At 49.2% G+C, this 23,371-nt stretch overlaps 2 protein-coding genes across 6 annotated transcripts; one reads left to right on the top strand and one right to left on the bottom strand.

Annotated features, from left to right (window-relative positions):
* Nucleotides 1-127: 127 nt before the first annotated feature.
* Nucleotides 128-6,036, top strand: Oard1 (O-acyl-ADP-ribose deacylase 1). Of its 5 annotated transcripts, none has more exons than XM_040729150.1 (6): nucleotides 128-276; nucleotides 1,003-1,076; nucleotides 1,440-1,584; nucleotides 3,029-3,087; nucleotides 4,004-4,116; nucleotides 5,433-6,036. In XM_040729150.1, the coding sequence occupies exons 2-6, from the start codon at nucleotides 1,038-1,040 to the stop codon at nucleotides 5,533-5,535; spliced, it is 459 nt and encodes a 152-aa protein (XP_040585084.1). In that variant the 5' UTR covers nucleotides 128-276; nucleotides 1,003-1,037; the 3' UTR covers nucleotides 5,536-6,036. The 5 variants fall into 5 exon arrangements, with proteins under 5 accessions (XP_040585084.1, XP_040585081.1, XP_040585082.1 ...); XM_040729147.1 differs by having other exon boundaries at nucleotides 131-558; XM_040729148.1 differs by having other exon boundaries at nucleotides 131-558; nucleotides 1,000-1,076.
* Nucleotides 6,037-7,979: 1,943 nt separating this feature from the next.
* Nucleotides 7,980-22,225, bottom strand: Apobec2 (apolipoprotein B mRNA editing enzyme catalytic subunit 2). The gene is made up of 3 exons (XM_040729146.1): nucleotides 21,970-22,225; nucleotides 12,618-13,180; nucleotides 7,980-8,395 (listed from the first exon to the last, which is right to left on the bottom strand). The coding sequence occupies exons 1-2, from the start codon at nucleotides 22,098-22,100 to the stop codon at nucleotides 12,637-12,639; spliced, it is 675 nt and encodes a 224-aa protein (XP_040585080.1). The 5' UTR covers nucleotides 22,101-22,225; the 3' UTR covers nucleotides 7,980-8,395; nucleotides 12,618-12,636.
* Nucleotides 22,226-23,371: the final 1,146 nt, after the last annotated feature.

The raw sequence follows: 23,371 nt of genomic DNA, 5'->3' as shown, positions 1-23,371 counted from the left end.
GAGGCAGCGCCGCGCAGGCGTCCCAGGGGCCACACCCACTTCCTGGATTTGACCCCTGCCTTCCGCCCGAGGACTACGCAGGCGCCTTCTAGAGGCGCCAGACTCGTCCTCTCAGACGCCGCCCTGGGTGATACACTACGCAGGCGCTAACACCTCCCCACACCACCTATTTTTTTGTTTTCCAACTGCCCACCCGTTTCTAAGCGGCCACTGGGACACACCCCCTGGGGCCAAACGCGCAAGCGCTCCTCTTCTCAAATCGGGGTCGGCATCTTGGTACGCATGTCTGAGCGGCGGCGGGAGACTACGGAGTTTACCGCCGGAAATTCTGAAGCCTTTACCATAGAGAACGGGCTCAGCTCGCTGGCTAGAGAGGCTCGCTTCCGCCCCGCTCGGCGGTGGGGGCGGCCATCTTGGGAGCGTGCAGTCGAGGTCCTTGGCGGGATTGGTTCTGCGTCGGGGCTCTTCCGTTGCCTCCCGCCCACCAGGGTTTCGTCTCAAACCTCTCCCTGCGTGGAAGAGGAGGAGGAGGGCCTGTGACGGCCGGCTCCTTTGCAGGTGACTCCCGCACGCACGCGGCTGTGGGGTCCCAGGACTGACCCTCCTTAGGGTAGGGGGAGAGAATGGGGAGCGCTTTTGGACTTCTGCACCCCTGGGAGAGATGCTGATCTTTCCCCGCTCAGCACGCCTCAGTCTGATTGCAGCTCCACGGGACGGTGGCAGCGTCCCTCCCATTTTCTTCTAAGCCATATCCCTCTGGGAAAAATGCCACACCATCCCATCCTAAGTCGACCCTGCCAGGGGAGGGTTTGGAGTAAGGAGGTGTGTCTTGGGACCACCTTTACTTCCGCTCCTGGAAAGCTGTGCCTTGCGCCTGTTGAAGGCGGTGTGAACTCACCTTCAGAGATGAAGGCGAGGGCGTGGGGGAAACTAAGTGGGTTGTCAGGGTGGTCCGACCATGCTGCCTGAGCGTTTTTACTTGCCTTTCCTTTTCATTGGCAGAAGAAACTCAATTCTGGAAATAGCGACTCAGTACCATGGCCAGCCGTCTTGATGACGATCCAGAAGGAAGTCGAGTGCGTGACAGCTATTAAACGTATCGGTGAAGCGAAATTCAGAATAATTGTGGTCAAAAGCATAAACACTTTCTAATTAAACCAATAATTGGATTGTCGCCGCGGCCTATGCCCCCCCCCGTTTGTTTCTCACTATCGGGTTTACTTAGGAAAGGCTAATACAATCCTAGGCAGAGATCATCCATCACTTTCCTTTTACAGATGCTTTAATATATGGTGGTTAATTCTGTAAGATGGGAAGGTTTGGCTTTAATTCAGAGTGATGAGAGGCAGGGAAGAGGTTGGGGGGCTCTGTTGAAGATCTGAAAGAAGCAATCTTTTTCTGTTTTTAACAAGCTTTCTCTTTGCCTTTGCACATTTTAGATCACTTACGTGAAAGGAGATCTTTTCGCATGTTCCAAAACAGACTCTCTAGCCCATTGTATCAGTGAGGATTGTCGAATGGGCGCTGGGATAGCTGTTCTCTTCAAGAAGAAATTTGGAGGGGTGCAGGAGCTGTTAAACCAGCGTGAGTTTGAGAGTGTTGATCCTAGCCTGCGACACCCTGGCTGGAGCGTGGTGTGGCCTTCCATTACGCTGTGTACACGTGCACGCAAAGAGATTCCTAGCATGCTTTTAACTTCTCAGTGCCCTTTTAGTCTCCTCACAAGAATGGCCTCTGGTTTGGATCTTTAACACATCAAATCAGAGTTCTTGTAAGTTTCCAGTCTTTTGTGTGTGTGTGTGTGTGTGTGTGTGTGTGTGTGTGTGTGTGTGTGTGTGTGTGTGTGTGTTCATAGTGTGCTGATACATGTGTGGAGGAGGCTAGAGGTTCACACTATCTGTCTTTCAGCACAGAGCTTGCCCATTTAGCATGAGCTTGGTTATCAGGTCATCTGTTTTCCCAATTTGGGATATACAGTGTGTACCCTGACACCCAGGTTTTATGTGGGTGCTAGGTATCAAATTCAGGTTCCCATATTTGTGCAGTTAACACTTTACTGATCACTTCATCTCCAAACCCTCAAAAAATTTCTTCCGAAGTATTTCACTTGTCTCAAACCTTTGGTTAGCTGAAGGTCTTATCAATTTCCTTCTGTGTTGCTTGGAGGTCAAGAGCCTGTACTATTATTCTGTTTGCTCTTTCTTAAAGGCAGAGTCTCATTGTGTAGCCCAGGCTAGCCTGGCACTTGCTGAGTAACCTAAGCTTGTCTTGAACTCCAAGCAGTCCTCCGGGCTCATTCTCCTGAATGCTGACATTACAGGCATCAGCCATTCTTCAAAAAGTAGTTTGTACCGGAAGCGGTATCAGACACCTCTAAACCCAGACACCTCTAATCCCAGTGATCAGGATATGGGGTGGGGGTGGGTGGATCACTGTGAGTTTGAGGCCAGCCTGGTCTACATAGGGAGTTCCAGGCCAACCAGGGCTATGTACTTAGACCAATGGAGACTAGTTTGGAAACCGCTTCTTTACAGACCTCTCCACCACTGGTAGACACCCTCTACCAGTGACTTCAAATCAGACCTATGCATTACAGTAAATCTGGAGTTCCTGAAATAATTTCTCAGACCACACTTCAGGCCCATCCGTCTTTAGAACAGCTACTTCTCCAGACTTCTAAAATAATAACTAAGGACTTTAAGAAATGTTTCTCATAGTTGGGTAGGTGGATCTCTGTGTGTTTCAGACCAGCCTACACACACACACACACACACACACACACACACACACACACACACACACACACACACACACAAAGATCTTGTTGAATGAACTGTTGGACAGATTTTGAATAGTGGCACATTCTAAGACAATTTTAAGACAGTAAACTAACATTTTTTAAGTGGGCAGGTGACAGTGCATTTGAAATTGGAATAGGTTTACTCAGGTCTATAATAACGTTTTTATCATAAGTGTGGAAATGGATGCTTCGGTTTCCTTTTTCCTATTAAATAACTGTTTTTCTTAGAAAAGAAGTCTGGAGAAGTGGCTGTTCTGAAGAGAGATGGACGATATATTTATTACTTGGTAAGGCGGGTCAAATCTTCATACCATATAGATTGGCAAATGAACATCCCTGTGTTGATCACAGTGCTCTATCCTAGACAGCAAAGAATGCCAAACAGCTTTCAATTTGACACCAGCTCAGCTCCAGAGGAGCAGGCTGCTGGGAGCACGGAGTTGGGCACACCAAGCCGCTCCACAGCTCCATGGTGAGATCACTGTGCCGTCCACCACAGGCCTGTGGTCCAAGAGTCTTAGTCACAGTGAAAGGAGACCTTGTCTCAAGAGAGATTTCCCTGAGGGACTTTATGTCACATGCAGAGCCACAGAATGCCCTGCTCCTCTCCTGGCTGCTGTGGGAATGTGGGATTCTTTACCTTCCTGGCCATCTTTGGCCCCAGAAGAGGTGTGGCTTCTTTACAGCCTGTTGGGGGTGATTTAGAGCCGACCCACTGCAAACCTTTTCTGGTCTTCAAACAAAGTCGGGAGATCACTATCCTGTGAGTGCTGTGCTAAAAGCCTGGAATGAGGGTCCGTTAGCAAAACTACCACTTACTGCTTCCTTTGTGGGGAAACAAAAAGCTAGGCAACATGATTTCTAAATGAGCAGACTTAGGGTCGCTCAGGCAGCATGGCACCTTGACACAAGTGTGCCACCTGTCTGCAGATTTCACCACCTTGCTTAAGTATGGCAATAGGCACAGCTTTCCTGTGCTGGCTGTGGTTTTCCTTGTTACAGGGCGGGGTCTGCTTCTCAGTCATTGGTGGATTTTCCTGTGGCTGCAAGACATTGTCATCCCTGCTCTAGACAAATTCAGTGACTTAATCTTTTTAAAAAGTACTTTAGTTTCAGGATGTAGAGGAATCTGGCAGCTTCCTCACTGACTACTTTTTTGGGAGGTGGAGCTAATGAGAGTGAATCCTTTCTTTTTGTGTTCAGATTACAAAGAAACGGGCTTCACACAAGCCAACGTATGAGAACCTGCGGAAGAGCTTAGAGGCTATGAAGTCCCATTGTTTGAAGAATGGAGTCACTGATCTCTCCATGCCCAGGCAAGGAAATCCAGGGTCCTAACTGAAGAGTGAATTGATTGGTGAGGTTTAATCTCTAACTTGCAGGCCAAGCTGGGAGTATGGATGTAAAGGTAGACATACCCCTGCTCTACAGAGCTCCTACCAAGTGACTGTGAGGCCATACACACCTGCCTCAGCTCTGTGGGGTGAGCCCTTGGCATAGAGACACTCATGTTGAATGCTTGAATTGTGTTGAAGTGCTGGCCTATGCCCCTGAGGCAGTGGAGACTGAGCAGGTGCAGCTCCTTTTGGGAAAGTTGTCAGTGACCTCTGCATTTTATGCTGCAATGGATAGCAGTCAGGATCTGTCCCTTATGTCCCTTTGAGGATGTAAATGACATCGGGTGTTCAGTGACCCTTAGTTTCCTCAGGAACTGGTCCATACCCTTTCTCTCTTTATTACCCTAGTAGTTTTCAGACAATACTGACCAGGCTCAAGAGACTTTGGGTGTGACCACAACACACACACACACACATTTTTTTTTTAATGTGCATTGGTCTTTTGCTTGCTTGTGTGTCTGAGTGAGCGTGTCAGATCCGCTGGAAGTGGAATTACAGTCAGTTGTGAGCTGCCATGTGGATGCTGGGAACTGAACCTGGGTCCTTTGGAAGAGCAGCCAGTGCTCTTAACTGGTGAGCATCTCTCTAGCCCATCATCCCTTCTTTAATATACTCATGGCTCATGTGTCAGAAACCGTTTTTTGTTTTTTAGACAGCTCTTCTTGAGAAAGTTGAATGTCTTGCTGTCAGATGAAGTTAGCGGTTTGTCCCTAGGGCTGTGTCATAGCAGAAGAAAAGAGTCAGATGGGAGAGCTTTACAGGCTGCCCAGTGGGCTGTGAAGATCTCACCTGGGCCACAGGCAGCATTTCTGGGCATTCCATTTTTGACTCGTGTGCAAAGGTTCCCCACTCCATTGCATCCTCCTTAGCATCCATTATTGTGTGTTTTAAATGTGTGTACATTTTCCCATCCGCTGAAATTAGTTTTTGTCACAAGAGGGCAGCTCGGCTAGTGCCTCGTGTCAGAATGAAATAGTTAGAAAGTAATAAATGATTGGAAAGCAAGGAGATATGACAGCCATTTAAGAACTCTCGTGGCTTCACAACAAGAATCAACTATGGATTCGTCATTGTGGCTGCCTGTAGGTGTGAGCTTTGGATAGAGTCTAAAGGAAGAGGGAGGAGGAGCGGTCTCCTAAATACTTCTGTCATAACCAGTGGAAGGGGTTTGTTTTTTCACAGTTGGTCTTAACCAAAAAGCCAGGGAAAGATGAGATGTTTTCTTCTGTTTTCAGGATTGGATGTGGTCTGGATCGTCTGCAGTGGGAGAATGTGTCTGTGATTATTGAAGAGGTGTTTGAGGCAACAGACATCAAAATTACCGTGTACACACTCTGAACAGATGAAGATTTTGGATGAGCCCATGGTCTCTTGTGTTTTCTCTACTTGGCTGTAGGACTAAGCAACTGTAGGACCTTAAAATGGGCAGAGGACAATGTGTGAGGGAATGTGTGTCCCAGGCCAGGTGTAGGCTTCTCTGTTCCAAGAAGACTGGAGGGCGCTGCGCCCCAGCAGTGTGGCCAGAGGGTGAGGCCTTTCACCAGGCCAAGTAGCCACTGTGCCTGTTTTGCTTGTCTGCTACTGGATTTGTCTGGCTGGCCGCTAGGTGGCAGCGTTGATTCTATTTCTCTTGTTCTTAAAGAGCCTGTGGGAGAGGTAAACTGTCTTTGGCATCCGTCTTTTGTGTTTGTGCACTTGGTGCTAGTCTGATGTCATGAAATCATCTTAGGAATGGGTTATAGTTGTTTTGTTGTAGTTACACATGTAGGTCTCCACTGTCGTCAGGGAGTTGGTGGGGACCGGAGTGGGACAATAAACCTTTCTCTTGGGTTCACTGAAGTTTGTGCACACGCACATCTGTGTTCTGGGTCTTGGGGACAGGTTAACCCTGTGACAGTTTTGAAGAGCCACAAGGTAAGAGGTGTGGGCAAGTGTTGTGTCCACCTGGTTAGAAGGCTGGGCTGGAGTGTGTGTGGGGCCCTCTGCTGTCTGCTGCACAGTGGACACGATTGGCCATGTCTGTTTAGTCAGGAGGCCACTGAAATAACTGTAAAGACTCGGGCAGGCAGGGTCAGGTTCAGTGCGCCTGCCTCCCTACAAGATGGTAATGTGCAACTGACTGGATCTCAGGAGCACCACAGTGATTATTGGTCTGGGAGCGGCGGTGGGGGTGGGGGGATAAAAGCCTATGCATTTAGTCAGTGTTCTGTTATTAGAGCTGTTGGGAAAACTAGGAACCCTCCCACCCACTATGGTCATACTGAAAGGTTGCACAGCCACACATAGGCAGCTTTACTCTAGTGTGAATGCTGGTTGCTCAGGGATGGGTGAGTTTTCTGGTGTGACAAAAAAAAACAACTAAGTTTTACAGAAGGCTTGTGGGAACCCGGGAAAGCACTGGTGACACAATCTTGGTACTTGAGACGTGCGTTCTTATCACACTGCAGACTGATTAGGAGGCAGAAGTTCAGAATGGGTTTCACTTTTGTATCTGGGAACAGACAAGTTCTATATGTCGCTGTGGGGGAGGTCGTTACAAACCTAGACCAAAGCTTTTACTGGAACCTTCTCTCGGGTGATAGGCAGAAGACGGTCTTACTTCACTCTGGTAAATCTTTGCTTCCTTTCTCTACTGTGGATTCAGTCTGTAGCCTTTCACATGAGACTGTCCCTCTTCCGAACCCCACCTCCAGTCCCTACGGAAACATCGTAATGCTTGGTCACACCATTAGCTCCTTTGCTTTTAGGGGGATTATAGTTCATAGTTAATTTTTGCCAGGGAGCCTGAGTGACTGTTGGTGACATCCTGGCCTTGGTGGGGATGTGTTTACGTGCCTTGGGGTCAAATTCCAGTGATTCATTCCATGTGAAGCCTGGGGAAGGAGACATGGCCTGATAACAGAATGAACACAACCTTCTTGGAAACCCAGGTGGAGTCTGGCTGCCACCCAGGCATGTAAGTGACTTTGTTTCTGCAGAGCACTCTGCACACCTTTGGGGATATGACACTTGCCACCATCCTGTCATGGTTTCCAAGTGCTACTTTTCGGAATCTCACTATGTCTGACATTGACTTGGTACTTTGGACCCTCTCTAGTGAGATGGAAATCGCTTACTCTTTGGCCATCAAGGTGTGGATATCTCATAGAACTCTGTGAGCCTTGTGACCCCCCATATTAAATCTTCAGAGGAAAGGAAAAGCTACCATTTACAAAAACCCAGGAGAAATATTTCCTTTATTTTTTCAGTAGTGTTGGGATGGAATGAGGGCCTTGCATAGGCAAGTCCTCTACGGGCAAACCAAACCTCCTCCTCCTCCAGGGAGAAATACACGTGCGGCTCATGGCATGCACATGGAGGCAAGAGGACCAATCATGGCTTTCCTCACCTTCCACTCTGTTTGAATCAGAGGCCCCTGGTTGCCACTGTGTATACCAGGCTGGCTGGCACATCTCCCGGGATTCTCCTCCATCTTTTAGTGTGTGCTAAGCTTACAAACTCATGGTACTGCAACTTGCTGTTCATGGGCTCTTGGGCTTGCAGTAGCAGCTTTATACATTGAGGCACTGCCATCTCCCCAGCCCTCAGGAGAAAATAATTTAAGGTCAAGATCAATGGTGAGAAGTCAGCCTTGGAGAGTTGGTTCTTCATTGTCAAGACCTGGCTTTATCTTGCTAATGCCATGGCCTAGTTCTTAGCCTAAAATATCCCTGTGCCCAGGATCCACTCACTGTCATGGGAACTTTCCATTGCCCAGCTTTCTTAGAAGGACAGGCCACAAAAACCACACTATTTCTTTTATTTATGATGCTATTTTGCCTTTAAAAAAAATCAAAACCAACAACAACCACCCAGCCCAACTCAAAACACTTTCTGGATGTATTTTGAAGGTTTGTGCCTTGAATCTGAGGATCTCTGTCTCAGGCAGCCCTGAGGCGGCAGTAAGACCCTCTACCCCAGGTGTCTGGTGCCCACATAGAGTTGCTTCTCTTGCCTTCATTTCCCTTTCCCCCAATAGCCACATTACAAAAGGCATGGTTGAATGAATGACAGCCCAAGGTGTGCTTCGAGTTCTCTGAGGAGGGCCTTGCCCGTACAATTGTTTGGTGTCAAATGTTCAACTCCAGGTATAATTGGGAAGACAGGCATGTCCTGGATGCCATCCATGTCACTGCTTCTCTGCTGGCAGCCGGCAGACCTTCATGGAAAACAAAAGCATGTTACCTAGAGCCTTATCGACCCCCAATAGCCAACCCTCTGAGCTAACTAAGACCTCTTTGTAGTTTCCCTAAAGAGACCCTGGCTGTTTCCTCCGGGGCCTCCCATGGTTCCTGGCTGAGCTAGGGTTAGGATTGTTTCCTTCCTTGCTTTGGTGTGGTTACAACAGTCCTGGGAAATGTGCTTGGATTCTGTTCTCCTAAGCTGAATATATGGTACAGAGATTCCGCTTTGCTTTGCTTGAGACGGGTCTACTGCACAGCTTTGTCTGGCCTGGAACTTCCCCCCAGATGAGGCTAGTCTCAAACTCAGAAAGCTGTTTACCTCTGCCTCCCATGTGCTGGTCTGCCAGTCTTAAAAGCAGATGAAATAAGAGACATTTACTTAATGGATGCTTCCTAGTGAACTTTAAGAAGGACTTTCTCTAGGGTCATTTGGACTCAACCATAGCTTTTTTGTTACATTTGACCTTCCCTTGGGAACTTGGCAGACTCACAGGTATGCACAGGACAGTGTGCTAATAGGTCCAAGCATACTGGTCCTATCTGTATACATTTTCTTTTTAAAATTACATTTATTTATGTGTCTGGGGGGGGTGCGTGCATGTTTGGAGGGTGAAGAATACCTTTCGGGAATCAGTTCTCTCTACTATGTGAGTCCCTCGGATCAAACTCTGGTCTTCAGGATTGGCGGCAGCACCTTCACTTGACGAGCCATCCAGAGGATTTTAAAATAAGCTGGCTTAGACAAGTACTTTGCTTTCATACTCGATTATTTACTGAGTATCAGCAATCCCAGATTAAAACTTTTTGTTTGTGAAATCCATCGTCTTAAAGAAAAAAAAAAATCCCTGAAGACTTGCTAGTTTGCTAGCTGGCAGAAGTGGCCTGTAAACATCTTCAGAGGGGCTGGCTAGATAGCTCAGTCAGTTCAGGCTCCTGCTACCAAGCCTGACACCTGAATTCCCATCCCCAGAACCCACGTGGTGGAAGCAGAGACCCAACTCTGGCAAGGTGTCCTCTGACCTCCACAACACATGCCCCCTCCCACACACAAATAAGTCAAAGTTAAATATAATTTTATAAAGAAGCGTGGTATTCAGCCAAGCACTGAACCAAACTCCTGGAATCCAGTTGTAGAGAGGGAGAAGTGATGAGCAAAGGGGTCAAGACCATGCTGAGGAAACCCATAGAAACAGCTGACCTGAGCAAGAGGAAGTTCATGGACCCCAGTCTGACAGCTGGGGAACCTGCATAGGACTGAACCAGGCCCCCTGAACGTGGGTGTCAGTTGGGAGGCCTGGGCAGTCTATGGGGCCTCTGGCAGTGGAACCAGTATTTATCCCTAGTGCATGAATGGGCTTTGTGAGCTCATTTCCTATGGAAGGATGCTCTCTCAGCCTAGATACATGGGGGAGGATCTAGGTCCTGCCTCAAATGATGTGACAGACTTTGATGAACCCTCATGGGAGGCCTCACCTTCCCTGGGGAGTGGATAGGGGGTGCGATAGGGGATTGGTGGGGGATATGGGAGGACCGGAGGGAGAGGGAACTGGGATTGGTATGTAAAATAAGATTGTTTTTAATTTAAATAAAAATTTATTTTTTTAAAAAGTGTATTTTTATTGCGGAGGTTTTTGTTGTTGCTGCTGTTGTGGTTTTGTGGATAGAGTAGGTAGCCCAGGCTGGCCTATGAACTCTGCAGTCTCTTCAACCTACCTCTTGGTTCTGGGAACACAGGCATATAATAATGTTATTATTGTTGCTGCTGTTGCCAGTGGTGCATGCTAGGCAGACATTTCACAACCAAACATACCCCAGCACAAATCTTTGGACTTTGTAAGCATTCTACCACTGAACTACACCTCTGCCCCAAACTCTTGTTTTCTTTGTTTTTGACTCTTGTTTTGAGACAAGGTCTCCTTAATTAGCCTGAAAATTGTTATAACCCAGCCGGGCTGTGGTGGCGCATGCCTTTAATCCCAGCACTTGGGAGGCAGAGGCAGGCGGATCTCTGTGAGTTCGAGGCCAGGCTGGACCGACAGCCTCCAAAACAATACAGAGAAACCTTCTGTCTCGTAAAACCAAAAAAAAAAAAATTGTTATAACCCAAGATAGCCTCTAACTGATGATCCTCCTGTCTCTGCCTCTGCAGTGTTGGGATTATAGACACATACCGCCATATCCCTCTCTCCCATGAAGACTGCAAAAGAAAGCACCTCAGGGCTAAAATTGCGCCAGTGGTCACCATCCTGGTGAGTCTTCTGCTGGCTATACAATTATTATTGTGGTACCTCCACTAACAAGATTTTTGTTGGAATTGTAAAAGCAAGTTCTGTATTTTCAGGGGTTACCCATGACATCTGTCTTTACTGCTGTCATAACCCAGTGTCCTGTGTCATTTTACGATGTGAACCTACCTCATGACTGCCACAAAGTCTCTTTGTTGTTTTGCTAAGAAGAATAGGCTGAAAGCGTGTCAGCTTGGACAGAAAGATGCTCAGCCAGAGGGGGTCTGAGCACCCCACATGTATGCCTAATAGCCAGCACCTGCCAACACGCAGCCCCGGAACATGGAGATTTCCAGAATGTGGCTGTGAAGCAGCATCGTCTCTCAAGGAGATTAGGAGGGAGAAGCATCAAACATGAATGGTCTTCATGGACACATGCTGCGTCCATGTTTTATGAATGCAGTTGTTCCAGAATTAAGCTCGGGTAGGAATGCAGTGAAGAACCTTCACCACAGATTTTGGTCAGCATCTCTGGCCTTGGAGAGGAGTTCAGCCACAGCAGTTCCATAAGAGCAAACTAGATCAGACCAAATTCAAAAGATAGTGAAGACTTTTTACCCTCTTTCCTGAGGATAATTGGCCTGTTTCTGTGAGAGTCTAATTTACCCTCAGCAAGAGGCCAAATTGGCCTTAATTGTGTCCTAATTATTTGCCTAAACAGCTCATCTTTATTTCCAGTTCTCTTATCACCTCTTGCCATCTGTAGGAGGCTACTTCTGAGCTGCTGTTGCAGTTACAAACATCTCTTAACCCTTTAGACATTCAGGTATAAATAGCTCACGGCTCTCACCTCATCACTTGACTTGCCATGGGTTCCCTGGGTGACTGACTTTCAAGAAGAATGCCCTGGCCGTATACATCCACCCAGCAACCACTGAGCTACTCAAAGATCTACCCTTTGAAAGAGGAGAGCAGAGCTGGCTAAAATCAGAAGAGGAATACAGACCTGGAGAGATGGCACAGAGCACTGTCTGCCCTAAAGAGGACCTGGGCTTCACTGCCAGACACACACGGTGCCTCGCCACTGCTTGAAACTCCAGTTCCAGAGGTTCCAGTGCCCTCTTCTGGCCTCCCTGGGTACCAAGCAAGTACACGGTACACAAACACACATGCAAGCAAAATACCCATTCCCGTAATTTTAAAAAAATAAAATGTCGGGGCTGGAGAGATGGCTCAGAGGTTAAGAGCACTGACTGCTCTTCCAGGGGTCCTGAGTTCAATTCCCAGCAACCACATGGTGGCTCACAACCATCTACAATTCAATCTGGTGTCCTCTTCTGGCGTGTAGGCAGAATACTGTATATGTAATAAATAAATAAATCTTTAAAAAATAAAATGCCAAAGGGGGTAGCAAAAAAAGCAAGAAATTGCCCCCCAAGAATGGAAGTTGCATTCATTACAGAAAAACGGGTTGTGAATTTGGGAATAGGGATCTAGAAAGACCCAGACACTGAAGTTATGGGTGGTTGTAAGCCACTATGCTGAGTCAAACCTGGGCCTCTGCAGGAATAACCAGTGCTTGCAACCACTGTGCCATCTCCCCAACCTTTATCATTTTTATGTATATTTGTGTATGCCTGTGCAAGTATGGGCAAGTGCATTCTAGTGTCCAAAGTCCAGAAGAAGGTGCTAGGTTCCCTGAAGCTGGATTCACAGGCAGTGTGAGCCACCCAGTATGGGTGCTGGGGACCGACTTTACGGGAGCACCAGTGTTCTTAATGGCTCAACCCTCTCCAACCTCGAGTCGTGGTTTTAGGTAGAGGGATTCAGAAGGGGAAATGAAACTGTTCTAGAATGTTTCTACAACCAATTAATACAGAGCAGTGCACCTCCTTGGAACTGTATTTCTACCTGACCTCAAGTCTTCTACCCAGGTAAACAGAGATGGCACCAGGGCGCCAGGAAAACTCACAGAGGTTGAGCTCTGCGGCCTACTTCAGGATGTCCGCCAACTTCTCCTCATAATATAGGAAGTTCTCCTGAATGTCCTCCCAGGGCTCAAAGGCCTTGGATTCGCCCTCTTCTTGCTCCACAAAATTCTGCCAGACATACTCGAAGTCCTGGGGTTTCATGATGCGCAGCTTGCAGCCAGCCTCCTTCAGCTTTTTCAGAGCCGCCTGGACCTCTGGCTCCTCCCACATGAAGAGCCGGCCCACCAGGATGAGCAGGCGCAGGTTCTTGGCCTTGCTGAGGGTTTTGACAATTCGGTCGGCACAGGCTGCACAGGGGCTGGAGGACACGTACCAGGTGACATTGTACTTGAGGGCCGGGTCGAAGGCCGGCAGGATGGTGTTAAAGAAAGCCTCCTCGGCGTGGGCACCGGCGTGCTCATCCTCCAGGTAGCCCCGGGACGCCTGCACTTGGCCTCCCTTGCTCTGTGCTTCAACCACATAGCAGAGGAAGGTCTTGTTCCGCCCGGAACTGTATTCCACGTTCCGGAACTGAAATTTAAAGAAGTTGACCGGCAGTCGCTCCCTGTAAATTAAGGAGACAGGGCACGGAAGAAGGGAATGATGAGTCCTTGTTTCTAGAACCTAGTAGATGGGGCAGATCTCTAAGACCCACTCATTCTTACTGAAAACGGGCCTTGCCAATGCTAACACTGACCATATAACACACACACACACACACACACACACACACACACACACACACACTGCACATTGTAACTCTAGTTCTTCTGGCTTCCAAAGTCACCTGTACACATTCAGTGACATATACACATCAATGTAAAAATACCCACCCTTTCGAGACAACAAAAATCTTTTTATGTAGCCCTGGCTGTCCTGGAACTATATAGACCAGGCTGGCCTCAAACTCACAGAGATCCTCCTGCCTTTGCCTCCTGAGTGCTGGGAGTAAAAGTGTGTGCCACCAAGCTTGGCTCAGAAGTAAATCCCTTTTACAGAGTTTACTGGTGGGGGACAGAGGCGATCAGGATTTGAGTTTGTACTCTGGTTACCCTACCAGGAGGTACCCGACTGTTCTCACTGTTGCCCCAGCCTCTCTCCCTCTCCTCTTCCCTTCCTCCAGTGGGGCATAGTTAGCCCAACTGACCCAGAACCCCAAGGTGTCTTGTCACAGCCTCCCAAGTTCTGAACGGCAGCCACGTGCCCCGTGTACTCTGTCATCGGACCCCACGTCAAGGGGAGCTCCCGAGTCACACAGAGAATAGCAGGTCTTTCTGCTTGTTTGCTTGGTTTTTGTTTTGTTTTGCTTCGAGACGGAGTTTCACTGTGTAGCCTTGGCTGTCCTGGAACTCGCTCTGTAGACCAAGCTGGCCTCTAACTCACAGAGATCCGCCTGCCCCTGCCTCCCGAGTGCTGGGTTTAAAGGCGTGTGCTGCTACTGCCTGAGAATAGCAATTTTATGAGGTAGGAGATTGTGGAATTCCTCATGAGGAAGCAAGACAGATTTTACAGAGCATTTCATGCCTTTCATTTCTCTTTGTAGCTGGCATAGATTGTGTTTTGGTCATGGAGTGGCTTGTATATCACAATACAGTGTTCTCCTACTGGCTGTCTCTCAGTTGAATGGTGTGTCACATCATCAGGGACTAAGAATTATCTGTGAGACAAGTCTACCCAAGGGTACCGCTGGATGGGTGAGCTTGGGTGTCACATTGGGTCTTGTGGCCCTTGGCCTCCACATGGCTGTCATCTAACATTGAGGATCCAGTTAGACAGGAAAGATGTAAATAAATGGTCGAGAATGCTAGAACATTGCAACAGTGGACAGGAGAGGACACAGAGTGTGATGGTTTGTCATCTTGACTAGATGTCAAACCACCCAGGAGACACATCTCTGCGCATGTCTGTGAGAGTGTTTCCAGGGAGATTCACCCTCAAAGGGAAAAGCTAACCTGGGTTTTAGGTACCAAACCGTGGGCTCAGGTCTCAGGTTGCACAGAAAGGGAAGAAAGAGGATGTGAACCAACCGGCATTCCAGCTCCCTGACTGGATGCCTCCCCTGCTCGGGAGGGTGTCTCCTCCAGCTGTGAGCCCACAGAAACTTCTCTTCAGTTGTGTCTAGTCAGTCGTTTGGTAACAGCAACGAGGACAGTCTGTGGACAATATATGGAGGGTCTGGAAAGTTAAACCTTGGTTCCGGAGGAAATACAAAATGTTTTCTAGTTCTTGAAGAAAAAAAGCATGACATCCAGGGAAGACCACAATGGTGACACCAGGCTGATGCACGGCGCAGCCCAGGATCTAAAGAGCCCACCAGACATCTTTCGATGGTGGACTTAGAGAATTTAAAGGTTGAGCTACATCAGGAAGTAAATGGAATAGGAGTGGCTGGGCTTTTTAAAGAACAGCGTTAGTAAAAAGGAGAGAAGGTGTCAAGTCCATAGTGATGTTCTTTTAAAACTGCATACATACATGCATGCATACATACATACATACATTTATTTATTGTTTTTTTTTGTTTGTTTATGGGGAGGAGGCACCTGTGCTACTTCATATGAGAGAAGTTTCTCTCCTTTCACCCATGGGCCCAGAGAATCAAGGTTAGACCATCAGGATTGACAGCAAGTGCCTTTACCTGCTGAGTCATCTCGTGGATCTCAAAGATTGTTTTTAGTTTTCTTGTTTGTGAGTATCTTCCTAAAATGAAGACCCATATAGGTTTGGAGGCCAATGAAAATGAGAGTGTTTGAAGCCAGGAGTGGAAAGTGCCAGCCAGAAAGGCCACTTAGCTTGTTATAACAGGTCCCAGGGGCTGGGTGTGGCTCTGTGAGAGCACTTGCCTAGCATGTGAGACCTCCAGAACCACAAAATAGATTTATAATCTCTGCCCTGCTCCAGGGCACGCCCATGGTACGCCCCTGTGGTACCACTAACTCATAAGGCGCCCATTTCCTCCTCCTCTTTCCCCAGAAAGGCCAGCAGACTCCAGGCTGCAGGGAATCCCTGTTGTCCCTAACGTTGGCTGCCTAAGGTGAAACAGCCCCAGGGATTTACCTCCCTGTCTCCTGCGGGCAAGTCACGTTTCTAATATGGAGATGGGTCTGTTTGAACACCCAGCCCCAGGATTCTCCAGGGCTATATTTAGCTCTGTACATACCTCCCCTCCATCCCTAGATGGAAGTGTTTATTATTTACTTAACATTTCAGCAGCAGCGATCACCTGCTGTTTTTCCTTTCCTCTTTCGAACCTTGATGGAATACTCTCGATTGCATAGTTTCACTCACCTACCAAACCACCCTCTGCCTCTACCTGTTCCTCAGGGTCCCCTCACTCCCTGAAAGAGATTCCTGTTCCTGAGAACACAGAGATGATGTTTTTGGTACTTTAGAACCTTTGTTAAACAATTCGCCTCCCTAACCGGAGTCTAAGCTGCTTGCCTTCTATGCTGGATCCTGGGGAAGGGGGAAGTGTTGGAAGTATTTACGGCTACTTTGTAGGCTTGGGGCTTTTAGCAGTAGCTGCCCCATGTGGTCCTTTGTTTTGTTTTTTCCTTGAACCCCACTCCCCACCCCATACCCAAAGCGCTGTTGCAACTAAAAGCAAGAACTTGGCCCAGCCCACAGTAGCAAGATGGCTGAATGGATGAGAACTGACTATTCTTGAAGCCCCTCCCTCCTCCTCTTCCCCAAGCATGAAGAGAGGACCCAGAAATCCTAAACCCATGGGAGAGGAAGAAAGGTCACCTCACTATAAATATCCTTTCTGGCCTAGTCCTGCCAGCAGTCCCAGAGCCCACGCTGCCCCTGTCCCTGCCAGCAGTCCCCCTCCCTCCAGGGCCTCTGGTCTAGCTGCTCAGGGGAAGACCTGCCGCCTCCACTGTCCTTTGACTTGGCTGGAACCCGAACTTGCTTGGCTCCTCTGGCTCCTCAGCGGGTTTCTCAGTCAGAAGGAGCACAAGAGTCAAATAAGGTTCTGTGGGTATCCTATGGACTACCTCCACCAGGGAAGAGCCGGCAGAGGGCGGAAATGATTGCAGAGAGCAGGATAGCATGGCTGTCTCGGGCAACTGTGGGAACCCAGGGTTAGCCAACACTACTTGATTCCATAGGGGAAGGAAGGAAGCAGGGACACGTAATTTCTCAGTTGTGAACCTTTTTCCTAATAACACAATATGGTTAAGTATTACTGCCTACCTCAGTAGATTCACTGTTAAAGAAGGTGTGGACATTCTGTCTCTCTGTGTAATTGCATACGTGTATGCACGTGTGCTGGGAGGGCGGCTGGAGTGTAACGGTGGTGGTGGTGGTAGGTCCTGTTTCTCGGCATTTAGTCACTCATTCAGATGCAGACCCCGGGGTGTGATACCAGGTCCCCATTTAAGGCACCACTCACACCGGGCATTGCAAGGAGCAAATAGAGAAACACTGAATCTTCCTATCTAGCAATAATAACTAATAATAATAATAACAATAAAAGTCTGCTGAATGGGGGAGAACTAATGTGGGTATACCTAGTACATCTTTTCGAAGGTGTGTGCTGTAAGCATTTGTGTCTCCCAAGCACAAGTATACAACAAAATGGGCAGCCCTGCAGTCCTGGAAGCCGGTCAGAGATGAAGTATTTGCTACAGAGTAACCCGTGGAGTGGAAAGTCCATTCGGGACCATGGAATGTTGTCATGTGTCAGCCCCCACCCCATCTCTGACCTGTGTTATGGGTGGAGTTGCAGCTTTGATACCCCGCCTTTCTCAGCCGCGATTTCAGTGGTGATGCCAAGAGCTTTAGAAATTAAGGGCGTGCCCCCCCTTCCCCGCCTTAAGAGACTCAGCACCAGAGGCTGTGTCATTGTCACCATTGTCATCACAGATCTCTCTTGTTCTCTCTCTCTCTCTCTCTCTCTCTCTCTCTCTCTCTCTCTCTCTCTCTCTCTCTCTCTCTCTCTCTCTGTGTGTGTGTGTGTGTCCTCTGTGTCTCATGTCCCTGCTCTGAGATGGCCTTTTGCCCCCCAACCCTTAGATCTCCTGCATGAGATCTGTTGTGTTGAGTGATATTTGTGGCATACCTTGGCCTGGAGATCCACCAAGATACTCCTGCCTCATATATCCCAACAATGGGTCTAGTCAGGAAGAGGAGTGTAGAGCAAAACAGAAGGATCTCAAACTAAGGAAAAAATGCTAGACTTGCAAGACTTGCCTAAGGCAAGCAGGAAACCATGGGACACACTCTCTCCACATAGCTTTGACCTCACTGAAGGCCAGGGTGGTGGTGGGTGGGCCATTTTAAGGCCAGGGTAGCGGTGGGTGGGCCATTTTCTGTTTCTAGTAATCCACTCCCCAGCAAGCTCCGGAGGCCAGGTTGGGGATTTGTGGCAACTGGGGCCTGGGCATGGTGGCGCATGCCTTTAACTTCAGCACTTAGGAGGCAGAGATGGGCAGATCTCTGTAAATTCAAAACGAGGACAGCCGGAGAGAGCTGAATCGCGAGACCCTGTCTCAAAAAACCTAAAGCTCGGCGGCTAAAGTGCTTGCTGTGCAAGAGTCAGGACCTGACATGGAGTCAGAGCCTACCTACAGAGCCAGTGTGGTAGCCCCCTTGGCTATAGCCCTGGCATTCCTACGTGGGTGTGGGAGGCAGGGGCAGAAGACTCCCTGGCAGCCCATGGGCAGCTAGTGGGGCAGACACAGTGTAAACCGAGAGACCTTTCCTCAGACAAGGTGAGGTGGGATCAACCCTCAAGGGAGTTAAGGGAATTCTCCTCGGACCTCCACATATACACTATGGCATGCATGCTCCCGCATTCCCACAGATGGGTGCACACAAATATGTGTTTGCACACACACACACACATACACCACAGTGTTGAAGGCTCACTCCACGGACATACATGTGAACAAAACATTCGTACATACACCTACAGTAATAAAAGTAAATCTAGAAGAATGGGAAGACATGGCGAAGAGAAAACTCATCCTGCCATTTACCTTCAGTCTACTGTAACCCTGTGATAGCAGGCCATGCTTTCTCCAGAAACATGATCTCACACTTAGAAGGGCGCTACTAGGTGGGGCCGGGATCACTCATGGAGGAGATGGAAAGAGAGGATCATGTTGTTCTAGAGCACCCCTGTGCTTGCTGCAAGGGCATGCCTGGAAAATTCTGTCCATGCTGAGAACTGCAAGTCTCCTTCTATCCTGAGCTTCTCTGCATTAGAAACCTTCCCTCCAGCTCACTTCCTGTTCCAGTGGCTGGCAGAGAGCCTAACACACGGAAGTGCTCGTTCATTAGTCCATTTATTTATCCTACAAATATTTATTGAGTGCCAATTGAGAGCTGGAGATAACGTAGTGAAATAGAGCCCTTTCTCGTGCAGGAGAGCTAATGGGAACGTGCAGTAAGTGCACACTTCATAGGTGGCAAATATTTGTGAATATAATCATCCTTTTATGGTTTGCTATGCTTTGAAGTCATAAGGTCCTGAGGTTCATGCCCTATGACTCTGACCAACCTTGAGCAAAGTCCCTGTCCCTCTGAGGTTTATGCTCTATATGCAACTGACTAAGTAACCATCCTCTCAGATTGTGAACAACAGTAGACACTTCAAGTTACAGCTGGTATTGGTGGATGGTGCTGTCATTAAGCCTCAAGTTATACCTTTCAAAGAGCCATCCTAAGCTCAGCCAAAGCACAGAAAGAAAAACTTCTGGAACTGAGACAAATATACCAGCTCTCTGAGATAAAGAGGAAAAAAACCCAATGCGTGCTGATTTTTCTTTTTACATATCACTGTGTGTGTGTGTGTGTGTGTGTGTGTGTGTGTGTGTTGCACATGATATGTGGTGTGGACACCAGTCTGTGCATGTCATACCACCTGTTTGGAGGATAGTTTAGTGGAGTCAGTTTTCTCCTTCCACATTTATGTGGGTTCTGGGAATGGAACTCAGGTTGCCAGGCCTTTGTGGCTCCTGTACATGCTGAGCCATTCTGCACGTCCAACACATGCTGATTGCTCTCACGTAAGCCCTGGGCTATGGAGATCTCAAAGTACGAGTGGGAACCACTGCGTACAGGATGAGGAAGAGATGGGCGGAATCTGCTCTCCAGATGGCACAATCTGGCTTCAGCACACCCTGTGGTTTTAGACCCCTTTTCTAGAATCGCCTGCCATCTTTCTTGGTCTTGTGCTCAGGTCTGCTTTCTGTCTGTCTGTCGGAAGCACCCCATGCAGACAGAGTCACCACAGACAAATCTCCTTTCTCATCCCTTTACAAACCCTCCTTGCTCCAGACTGTTCCCCAAAGAGCACCCCCTGCTCTTCTGCTAGCTGCAGCCCAAGCTGAGGGTCCCTGTGAAGTCTAGACTAGGGAAGGAGTGGCTTCTCTGGTCCTTTGCAAAGGGAAGGAAAAGACGGCCATCTTTCCTGGCCCTGCGAAGACAAAGCCACACCTCTGGGCTATTTTAAGTATCTGCTTATCCAGAGAGACCTAGGGGACAGATCTCTACAGCTGTTGCCTGGGTCCAGGAAGCACTCAGAGCTCCGCCCCCATCCAGGAGTGCTCTCAGAGACCCAGACCGTGCCCCTCTGTGCCCCTTTCTCTGAGCCTTGGGAAACATGTAACTCATGGGAGACCTGTGGGCAAGAAGCTTGGCTAAGAGTCAAGAGACCTAACACTTCCTGGCTCCTTATTCAGTCTGCCTGAGTCTGTTTCTCCTTTCTCCCTGTTTCTCTTTCTGTCTCTCTGCCTCTGTGTTTCTGTCTTCTGCCTCTCTCTCTGTCTGCCTCTATCTCTGTCTGTCTCTGTCTTTCTGTGTCTCTGTCTCTCTCTCTTTTTCTGCATTATGCTGAGGGTGTATAAACACATTCTCTTGACTGTGTCAGTTCCTCCTGAGAACCTCCAGGCCCCAGTGCATGTTCAAGTCCACGTTCTGATTTTGTGTTGACTCCCCTTGCCCCTGTACCTGGGAGATCAAAAGCTGCATAGAGCAGAAGGTATGTGTGTAACCCAGGACAGCATGGTCCAGCAAGCTCAGGTGTCAGCAAAAGGATCCTCTGTCATAGGCAAGCCACCAGCGTTGAGGACCCTGCTGGCCTGTTTGCCCTAGGCTTTCCCTGTGTCTATATTAGTCTGTACCCAGCTGTTCTCTTAATCCTGGGATGAGAGCAGGGTTAGCTGTGTGAGCAAGAGAAGGGAAGTTCAGTGGCTACTCACGTCTCAGGAACCAAACTACATTCCCCCTGGGCTCTCTCGGAAGTCAGAGAATATCTGAGCAGAGAGGGACATTAAGAATCAAGTCAGGGAGCTTCCTCGTGTTAGAAATAAGAAAACGGAGGCCAGGCCTAAGGCACTGCACATCAAGCCTAAACAGCAAGTCCCAGCTACTCCCCATGGCTTTGGTCCTCCAGGGACTCAGGGTGCCGCCACCCAGCCTTTGCGTATTGCGGGAGACTGCCGTGAAGGGAACCACACACGGTTCAGGGAGGAACCCTGCACCCAGTCCCTTCGCTCTCTCTGCTTTGAATTTAGCAGCATTTTCCTGTCTTGGAATAGAAAGATGAGGAGGAAGGCTACTATTGTTCATTTCTGGAGATGGTACAATCTGGACAAGAGGGGGCCCTGAACATGACTCTCCCCCAGGGACCTGCAGACTGTTTGATGGGGCGCAATTGCTCCCAGCTGTGCTGAGCTTGTGGGCCGGCTTCTCTGTGAGGAAGCTCCTTGTGTCTGCAGTCGGAGACTGTCTTGCTGGGACTGTCTTCAGTGTGCCACTGGCACCCAACTCCTTGGGAGTGGATTATATGCACGGGTGCGGGTGGTGCCCGACGCCGGCAGCAAGCCCGGGTCGGCGGCCACCAGGACTCTTTCGCCCCCTCCACCGCGTCCACACCACCATCCCTCCTGGCTTCTCTCTCTCAGCGAGGTGCCCTTCTGCCTCTGCACTCCAGAAACTGCCACGAAGAAAACTTCATGTAGCTTTCCTTCTGCGGGTACCTGCCTCAGAGGCACTCCTCACCCCCACCTCCTACTGATTGCAGAGTCCAAAGTGTCACCGCAAGAAACCAAGAGTGGCTGGACCTGGTGACGCACACCTTTAAACCCAGCACCTAAGAGGAAGAGGCAGGAGGATCTCTGTGAATTAAGGGCCAGCCTGGTCTACATAGTGAGATCCAGGACAGCCAAAGTTACCTGGTGAAACCCTGCCTCGGGGGTAAAGAAAAATGGAGGCATTTGCTGCTAGGATGCTGGGCACAGAGCGTCCGTCTGACCTTGGCTCTATTATTCTCGTCCTAACCTTCCACAACCTGCTCAGACCCACACTGTCCCGGGCAGGAAAGCCCAGCCCCCGCACAAGGCTCACCCAGTGACGATCTCGAAGGGCGGCAGGTCGATGAGCTCCTTCAGCTTCTCGGGGTCTTCCAGGTTCTCCAGATCTTCTCCATTCTGGGAGGTCTGCGCTGCAGCCTCGGGGGCCTCTTCTTTCTGAGCCATGGAGGAACTGTGGCTGACCGGGGTTGCGATGCCAGCGGGGCCCTGGCGGCAGAGTCCCAAGCAGCTGTCAGCAGCTGAGCCTGGCTGGGGATGACCGCAAGAGGACCAGGCTTGCTGCCCCGGCCTCAGCTGCACGCTTTATAACCAGGCCCCCACCCCTCCCCTGGAGCTGTCTCCCTCACCTTTTTTTTTTTTAACTGAATGACTGGCGGGTGACAAGGGTGGGGGGGAATGGAAACTCTGGCCATGTTTCTTCCCCTATTTATCAGCAGGCAGACAGGAAGCTGGCAGGTGGGGAGGGCTGGGCCAACTTCCCCACCTCTCACCCTGTGTTCTCACTCCACTGAGCTTTTGGGGGAAAGCCCTGGCAGTGTTTTAAACAGGATGAGGCCGGTGAGGATGCAGGGAATTGTAGAGACCCCAACCACTCCTGCTGGGGTGACCTGGGTCCAGGAAAGAAGGCTCTTAGAGGGCACGAGATAGACCAATGGTTTGAAACGACAATGTCTGCCGCTCATGCTTGTTGTGAGTCCAGGTCGCAGCAGCAGGACTACTGGTGTTTCTTCTTTTAAAGCCGCGTGTGTGTGTGTGTGTGTGTGTGTGTGTGTGTGTGTGTGTGTGTGTGAGAGAGAGAGAGAGAGAGAGAGAGAGAGAGAGAGAGAGAGAGAGAGAGAGAGAGAGAGAGAGAGAGATCTGTGAGAGCATATGCTCACGTGTATATATGGAAGTCAGAAGAGGATCCAGGAGTCAGGTCTTCCTTTATTGCTCCTCACCGGCTTCTTTGAGGCACCTCCTTAAACCTGCGTCTCACGTTGTCAGAGCTGTACTGGAAGCCACCAAGCCCCAGTCATCCTCAGGGCTCTGCTCTGCTCTGAGCTGGGTTTAGGTGTTCCAAGGCCACCCAGCTTTTTCTGTGGGTGCTGGGATCCAAACTCTGGTCTTCATAATTGAGGGTCAAGTTCAGCGTCTCTGCCGCTGCAGGGGTGCTCAGTTTACCGAGTTCCAAAGTTTCTAAATGGGCCTGGCAGTGGCTTAGTGGTTTACCTGTAAACGTGTATGTGAGATCTCCATAGCCCCGGAAGGCAACGTGTGCTCTCGTCACACTAAACGTGGGAACACTGAGGCTCACAGAAGGGTTAGTGTGCATGCTTGAGGTCATATAGACTCAAAGTGGAGTCCCACTCAGTGCAAGGGCAAATGCTCAGCCTTCATCCCTTTCATCAGCCCTGTGCTCATTTGACAAATGTACACTGAGCAGATGCTCGCTGCCG

The sequence above is a fragment of the Mesocricetus auratus genome, unplaced genomic scaffold (genome assembly GCF_017639785.1).
Source record: "Mesocricetus auratus isolate SY011 unplaced genomic scaffold, BCM_Maur_2.0 Super-Scaffold_100021, whole genome shotgun sequence".
Lineage (NCBI taxonomy): Eukaryota > Metazoa > Chordata > Mammalia > Rodentia > Cricetidae > Mesocricetus > Mesocricetus auratus.
The sequence above is the reverse complement of the archived record's forward strand: the minus strand, read 5'-3'. Positions and strand labels throughout refer to the sequence as shown.